We start from the raw sequence: 8,858 nt of genomic DNA, 5'->3' as shown, positions 1-8,858 counted from the left end.
ACATCAAAAATACATAACATGATATAATATAATATAATATAATATAATATAATATAATATAATATAATTGTATGATTTATATATATTATATCATTAAGTGTGAAAATTTATATGTTTCTTCTACATAATTGGAAATACCTATGTTCTAAGACATGCAAAAAAGAGGTCTGCCCATGAAATAATGTACATGTTCCAGATTTGGATTATAAGATAATGATATTATCATTATTATTATTGTTAACCGATTTATTCATCATTCACGCTCATTTGAAAACAGATAACATTAATGCAACAAAATTCTTGTTATTACAAGTAATAAATTGCGAAAAACTATTGTAGCAGGAGAAAATCCTTTGAAGTACTCTTGAACGCCAACATAATTATTATTGTGAAGTTTTATGTAAGAAGGAAGTGAAATCCATATGTGTGCAGCTTTGTAGCTAAATGTTTGTTTCAAGTAGTTCGTTTTAGGTTTAACAATAGAAAGATCCTTGTATTCGGATGAACGCAGACTGTAATGACTATAAAGAGCAAAATGTAGTAAATCTGAAATGTATATAGGACAATCTCCTCTTTTACATTTGTACACTAGTAATTAACAGGGATATTTGCATCTGTTTTCAAAAGATAGAAGTTTCGAATTTCTAACTGCATCATCATAGTTGATAGACTTTTTTGTAATTATATTTTAACAGCGCGTCTTTGCAAAAATGTAATTTATCAGTGTCCGATTTATAACAAAATCCCCAGACATAGCAACAATGTTTCATGGTTGACATAATATAATTATGCATTGTAATACAATAGTTTCATCTCATCTGTTAACATAAAAGCAATTCTTCTAAGTAGCGCAATTTTTGAGTTTAGTTACCAGCCACGGTTCTAGTATGGAATTACTTTGAACAACGATGTATATACACCTAAAACTTTCTTACACTTGACGTTTTGTATGACCGAACCATCTAATATTAACTCGATGTTTTAGTATTTTAACTTTGGTGCTTAATACCGTACATTTTGTTTTTGAAGGATAAAGTGGCATGCTGTTTATTTTACCCCAATTATGAACAATATTGATATATATTGAAGGTTATACTGAACGCAATCAAATGAAATTGAAAGATCATTTTTTAAGAAATACGCCAAAAGTCGTCACGCATATATAAATAGTTTGTTGTGGGCTAAAGAATCTATCTATTTTACGAAAGTTAATTATTTTAACCCTTATAATGCTAAACACGATTAAGTCTTCCTTTGCGACCAGTGTAGATCATGATCAGCCTGCATATCCATGCAGTCTGTATTTTGTTTTGTAAACACCATTTTTAACAATTAATGGTACTGTCCAAATTGAAAGATGTACAAGTTCATTATAAAAATTTAGCAGGATAAGGGTTACAGACGAAATTCTATATCGCGGATGAACCCAATATGAGCGCGATATCGCTAAAATAATGTGACCTTTAGAGCTGCGGGTCAGCGCGTACTGTTCTTTTGTCAGATCGGGTATACCTCAAAAGAAATGTTAACATTAATTTTGTCTTATTATACACATGTATCAAGGTCAGCTTTTAACGAGAATTTTCGAGAATTCTCTCCCTTATTTATTGATTGTGTTAAAGCTATTCCCTTCAAACTGGATTGTCTCCTTTATATTAGCTAAAGTCGTGTCATTCATGACTCAGATCAATAATTCTTTGTTATAGATATTTTGCATTGATTTTCATATACTGCCAATACACGGAATTAAGCTCGCATGTTACACCGTAGAAAGAAACAAAACATGTAGGCAGTTTCGATATAAATCATGTTGTTTTATAGATTCATATAGAAATATCATTCTTGTAAAGATATAAACATTTCTGTAAAAAAAAGCATTATGTTAGCTTATGATATTACGGAATTCATGTTGTCATGTAACTGAAAATGAAAACATTTAAATATGTTTTGTTTGTTTTGTTTTGTTTTGACCAGAAAATGACGGTTCAACATTGAATTCCGAGGATTATTTTATAAACGAATTTTCACACAGTATCATAGATTTCCTCGAGAAAAACGAGACTTGTGTGATGATAAATGTATTCCCATTCTGTTTGAATGTCCTTGTCCTTATAACAGTACTTTTGTTCTACATTACATGCCTAGAGGTTTGCTCTTAAAGACACACCACGACCTACGGACCTACTTTTTTCTCCCACAGGAACTTCGTGAAAAACATTCTAATAATACTGGTATAATACAGCTATATTTCATGATGACAGGTGGACAATTTAAGGCTCTCCTTGAATTAATATGTTTTCACAAATTCATCTACAAATTTATTCAATCTTTCGATTTTCAGTATGTTTAAAGGCATTGTACTGTTTATAAAGTCAAGAGCACCTACATATGTGTTAATAAGTTGTCATGTTTTGGAAAATAGAATTTATTTGCCTCTAAAGTAAAAGAAATTGAAAAGTTTAGTGATTTTAATTATATGTTTAATATAAGCGATGGTGATACTTTAAAAATAAAATTTGAAGCAAAAAGCTGTTCAGTTAGATTAAATATTTTCACATGAAATTGAAGAGAAGAAATTGATGTATACTGTCATATGTGTTAAACTATTCACAACTAAAATACATATTTGAAATTAATCATTGAACATAAATTTCCATATATATAATCTATTGCTCAAAGTGATATCAGCAGAGAAACCAATATTAATTATCGGATAATTTTCAAGGGGGACAACCTATTATGATATGCCAGTCCAATATAATAAAAGTTGGGGATGTTCACTGTCTGTTTATAAAATATTCATTTAATTTGCCCCCATCTTTGTCTTATCTGAACATAAAATGTCCATGACGGAATTGATTATTCACATGAAAGTAATCACAGTTTCTCTGAACGGAAAATTAATGCAGGGGATGCATGTGAATAATTTATAAACATGTTGATAAACAACGACTTCTATTAAAATAAACTGTGCACGCCACCTTAATATGATTCTTAGCATGTTAAGATAATTTAGCTTTGAATTAGTGTAGCGGTTTAGTACGATGAAATGCATACAAAACCTGCTTTAGCAGTCACCTCTGTTAAGCAGTCAACCTGTCTTAAGCAGCCAGTGTCCTTTTTCCCAAATCAGTCATTCATTCTATAAATTACCTACATTAAGCAGCCACCTGCTGTAAGCAGCCACTTTTTCCCACTCCCTTGGTTGACTGCTTAAGACAGGTTTTATTGTATATTAGTTTTAAAGAGTCGCGTAACTCACAAAAATAAACTAGAGCTATAGACATTTCTATGTCCTCATGCACATATTTTCCAAACATTAAAACTTATATTTATAGTACCATACAATTGAAATTATACATGAATGTAAAAAAAAAATAAAATATATATCTTAAACTGGTCATTTTCTTTGTAATGTTACGTTATAAAAGTAACACCGTTTTATGTACGGATCTTGAACAAAAAATTAGAAATAGCAAGATCCGATCTATAGAGATTAAAATGTACAAATCAATTACAAAGGTACAAAAGTCCATACATGAAAAAAGACTGATTTTGTTTAAAATATCTTTCGTGTAAATAGGCTAGTGGCTAGTCTATCGCTTTCAAGAGCGAGCGCAAATAACTGGACTGCTGCAGCGCGCGTATTTGGTCTATTTTTAGATGAGAAGAGGAGATGCTATTATACAATTTTCTGACATAGAGTGGAGCGGTTATTGATGGAAGAAAGGATATGCCAAGAAAAATGTGTGGACGGATTATGAAAATATCTGGGTAAGATTTCACTTAATGACTTCTTATTTGGCATTTTTAAGTACTGATTAATTAAAAGCAGTGATTTAAACAGTGTAATGGATAGGAAGATATAGTATGCGATATAACAAATGCTTCTTTTATGTACAATAGTACATGTCTGGCTAGTAGCCAAATTCTAAAGGAGATTATGCTATGATATTTCAGTGGTTTGAACGAAAACGAGATATTTAGAAATTGACTTAGGGAAGCGACGTTTATAGATGCATTAGCCTGCCAAATCGTTACTATACATGTAAATACTATTAACATACATGTATCAGTCTTCATTTCAACAATTCCCTACTCGGTTTTATATTAAGACCCAACGAGATTATTATTTGTATCACCAGTTGTTTGCATGTACAATAAACATGAAAAAAAATACTTAATTAAGATATTTTAAGGTATTACATGTATTAAGAATTCTGTCATAATTATATAAACGTCAGATCAGAGTAGGGATAAACTATCGAACTTATTTACTTTTCATTTTTTTGCACAATAATTAACACTTAAACGAAGCGAGCATACCTGCTGCTTTCACTGACTAGTATCTTCTTTATTATATTTAGGTTTAAATACTGTTGTTGTTTTTTTTTTGTTTTTTTTTGAATGAACATAAATATAAAAACACAAAACACAAACAAAATGAAGCACACGAATAGAGTCTAAGAACAAAAGAAAAACAGGATAATTTTACATTCTTCATTCTTGTTCTCAAATTTATCGTTGTGGGTAAAGTGATGTCACTCCGGACCAAACAATCACAAATCTATCCCATAGTAACACGTAAACGTGTTTGCCCACATGTTTTTTTTTCTTTTTGTATGTATGCTTTTACGTTTTCGGTTCGTGTTATTCAGTCTTGTATTGTGCATTTGTTTTTATAATTAAATTATTCCTGTTAAGGTGTATATTGTAATCGTGTTTGATGTTTTATTTTCGTTGTTTAAGATGGTTCGAGTTCGTCAATTTTATCAATCTGTTTTAACTTTTTTCGATATGTTTTTATATGCTCTTGATTTAACAGTAAGAATGTAATTCGAATAGTGTAAATACAAAATTTAACACGACAAACGTATAATTTAACTGCACAAAATTACCGGGTTGAACGAGAAAAAGGGTTGTCAAGTATAACGATGTTTAAAATGTCACATCCTGCTTTATTCTGTTTGCTTTTCCCAGGTTCGAAAGTAAGTACGTGATATTTTAATTGACTTACGAAGTAAATTTAATATTTGATATTGGTACATGATATAGAAATTCTCTTTAATTAAATATTATCATTTAAACCGAGTCTTTCATCTGAAGATTACGTAGCTCCTCACCAAGTACCGTAATAATACCGTATTAGATGCAGAAATGGATCAAATATAATATAAAACTTAGATACTAAATATATTTAGTTAAACATGTTAAATGCCAGTACAATTTGTGGAAAAAAGAACAGAAGAAAATGTATTTTGATTTGCTGTAGACATGGTAGAAACATAATGTTACATTAATATATGAGCCGCACCATGAGAAAACCAACATAGTGCGTTGGCGACGAGCATGGATCCAGACCGGTCAGGATCCATACTGTTCGCTTTCAAAGCCTATTGCAATTAGAGAAACCGTAAGCGAACAGCATGGATCCTGACCAGACTGCGCGGATGCCCAGGCTGGTCTGGATCCATGCTGGTCGTATACCCACTATGTTGGTTTTCTCATGGCGCGGCTCAAATATCTGTATGTAGTACTTTCAACATTATTAGTATTAAAATATATCTTCTTAACGTGAGACCAAACTTGCTACTACTACCAGTATTTTGTTTCTCTCAGCTCCCTTTCTCTCAAATCAAGACACCCCACCCCCTTATTCCTTTGTTACACTCAGCATTCATTTCCTGCCCCAGCTCCCTAATTACATTAATTAATAACTGTCATTCATTGGTCACTTTTCCTACCTGACAAACTCGCACTTGTCAGTCACATACATTCATGTATAGATCTTGTTTACCCGCTATTAGTTTCACACACTGATAAGTCTTTGATTACTAATTTGGCATCACTAAACAAGCTAGGGGTCCGTCTGCAGCCCTTTTGATTTCTTAATGAAACTGATATAATTAAACATCAACGTACTTAATTAGAGCCACGCCATGAGAAAACCAACATAGGTAAGTTCATCAATATCAAAAAGTTTATGCTCTAAAATGTCACTCTGTTTTCAGCTCTTCATATTCAGTCCATATACATAATTTGTATGAGAGTATATGGCAACTATTTCTGAACCCCCGAAGTATAATGAAGCATTGCGATGAAATGGGGATTAACGTTTTCGCACAAATATTAAAATCACTGCTGAATAATTCCGCTTGGTGTTTATTTCACAAATGAAGATTCTAGACCAGCTACTAGACTGATAACAAAGATATTACAAAATTGCTGACTGTTTTTTTATGAATTGTGATAGATACCGGTCTATTTTGTAGATGTTCTTAAATAGCTAATTGTAAAATTATCATATGATATCGGACACTACAGACCAGTAACTTTTGCAATTTTAGAATAGTCTATGAGCTAACCTAGGAAGATCTTTCTATTCAAAATTAAGTTTCTCTAATTAATGTTATAGTCGGACGTCTTAAAAATAGGTGATGAATGTGGGTGAAAAAAATGTAAAGTGATTTCTTTTATATTTTCAGGTGTATTGTCCTGGTTGCTATAGCAACTACTGTCACAGTATTGATGGGGCCGACAAAGACTGAATACGCCGCCGTTGTACGCCAAATTGATGGTTCATACTTGAAATATTCCGGATCAAACAAATTCAACGTTACCATGGAAACGACGGGTCACCACAAGTTACAAATTTCTACATTCGAAAGATCTGAAACACGCGTAAAAACATATCCAGATAATACAAATAATCAACAACAACAACGGAAACAGGAAGTGCGTCATATAGGATTCTTGAAAGTTCACAAAGCAGCAAGTTCTACCATGCAGAATATGTTTTTCCGGTTTGGACTAAAACGCAATTTAACGTATGTATTTACAGTACATCCGAATTACTTTTCTAGAACGGCTCAAAGGCACTTGCCATTAGTGAAACCTCGATATAGAAAAGGATATGATATCATTTGTAACCATGGTGTTTTCAATTATGATATTTATTCCTCTCTTCTCCCTAAAGATACCGTTTACCTGGCTATTGTTAGGGACCCTCTTGCAGTGTTTATTTCAGCCGTTAACTATTACTCTCAGAAATCGCAACAAATTTATTACATTGCACGAATTAGAGGAAACAGGCTACAGAAACTTATTCAGAAACCGGAAGTGTATGATAGGGAATTCTTCTCATATACCAAAAACGTGATGGCACGAGACTTTGGGTTTCCGGAAACTAACGATCAAAGCCGAATAGAAGCGAAGCTAAAAGAATTAGATCAAGTATTCAAGCTAGTTCTACTGGTTGAACATATTGAAGAGTCACTTATATTGATGAAACGGTATTTGAACTGGAAACTGAAGGACATCTTGTTTCTATCAAATAATGTTTATGGAAAGGGACAAACAGGGGCAGATCTTACATTAGCTGATACAGAAAAGTTCAAAATACGAAATAAGCTCGATTACGCTGTATACAATTTTTTCTACAAAAAATTCTGGGATCAGTATAATTCGGAAACAGATGACATTAACTCAGAAGTAAAACATTTTAAGAGTGTTCTATTTGATTTGAATACCTTTTGCAATAATAAAGCACATGAAAACGATGGCAGCGTGCTGACAGTGAATGAATCGAAATGGACGGAACAATTTACTGTGATATTTGAAGACTGTAAATATATGAACAAGGATGAGCTAGAGTTTATTAAACTGTTACGCCAAAAACAAGGAAGTGAACTACGCGGCTAGGTATTAAGGATACTGACTGACACGGAGGTAGCTTTTATTCTAAGAGTATACATGATGACACGGAAGACATTTGCGCGCACGAGAGCACATACTTAATGATACTAACTTAAACGGAGGATACTCACATGCACGAAGGATACACTCTTACATGGAGGTTTCATATTGGCATGAATGATACTCTAATACAGGGGGGGGGGGTCTTACTTTCACGGAGGATACGTACTTGTGCAGAGGATACTCACATACACGGAGGATACTTATATGCTAAGCGGATACTTACTTTCACGGAGGACACACATTTATGGAAGATACATGCACGGAGAAAACTCGCTTGCACGAATGATATTTACTAGCAAAATTTCAATGCATGCAGCCTACCTTTTTGATACACGGAATAAGTTTAGACTGGGGAACACTGCTATAACTCGGGGAAAAAGTTACATAATTTTTACTATACAGTAGCATCTGTATACTTTATTATATAATTATACAATGTTAGCAGACACTTTCATGAACACGCATCTTAGTTGTTTTTTTTTCATTTCAAAGCATCATACAGAGTAATTCCATCTAATGTCATAAAAAAAAGAAACTAACCCAAGAGTAATCGAAATAAATTGATAAATAGAAAGTGTATAATAGCTGCTCTTTATGAGCAAATATTCAATAGAAAACATACTGCTGTGAGTTTATATTGTTTGAAATATGCAGTTTGGACTTGAAACAGTATTTAATAACATTGTGTGATAAACAGATGCACTTTTGTTGGAGATACGACTACAGTATTATGTAAACAACGAGTATTTCGCACTTATTTATTGTTTAATTATTTTATAAAATGATTCTATGTTTTGTTATTAAACTTAATATACTTTAAACAAAGTTTGTTTGGATTCTTTCAAAGTAAGGGTTTATGACTTGCTTTTTCGCACGTGCCTCTCTAATTATTATCTGCTCCCCATTTTATATGTGTATAAAGATGGCGCTGTTACGCAACAATTGTATATACATTTTGGTCACCAGTACAATGCCTCTATACATTAATACACAAAACGCAAATTATTTCAAAGATCAAGACACTCGAAGGTCGATTTCTTAAGATCGGCGACTTCATACCATTTACAACCTACCCCTCTGTGGGTTTCAAACCTGCTCGA

At 32.6% G+C, this 8,858-nt stretch overlaps 1 protein-coding gene across 1 annotated transcript; it reads left to right on the top strand.

Moving 5' to 3' along the window:
• Positions 1–3,653: 3,653 nt before the first annotated feature.
• Positions 3,654–8,583, top strand: LOC123538990 (galactosylceramide sulfotransferase-like). Its single transcript, XM_045323434.2, has 2 exons — positions 3,654–3,774; positions 6,486–8,583. Exons 1-2 carry the CDS (start codon positions 3,734–3,736, stop codon positions 7,699–7,701), a joined length of 1,257 nt encoding a protein of 418 aa, XP_045179369.2. The 5' UTR covers positions 3,654–3,733; the 3' UTR covers positions 7,702–8,583.
• The last annotated feature ends 275 nt before the right edge of the window (positions 8,584–8,858 follow it).

The sequence above is a fragment of the Mercenaria mercenaria genome, chromosome 18 (genome assembly GCF_021730395.1).
Source record: "Mercenaria mercenaria strain notata chromosome 18, MADL_Memer_1, whole genome shotgun sequence".
Taxonomy (NCBI): domain Eukaryota; kingdom Metazoa; phylum Mollusca; class Bivalvia; order Venerida; family Veneridae; genus Mercenaria; species Mercenaria mercenaria.
Note: the sequence above shows the minus strand (reverse complement) of the source record. Positions and strands in the feature narration are given on the sequence as shown.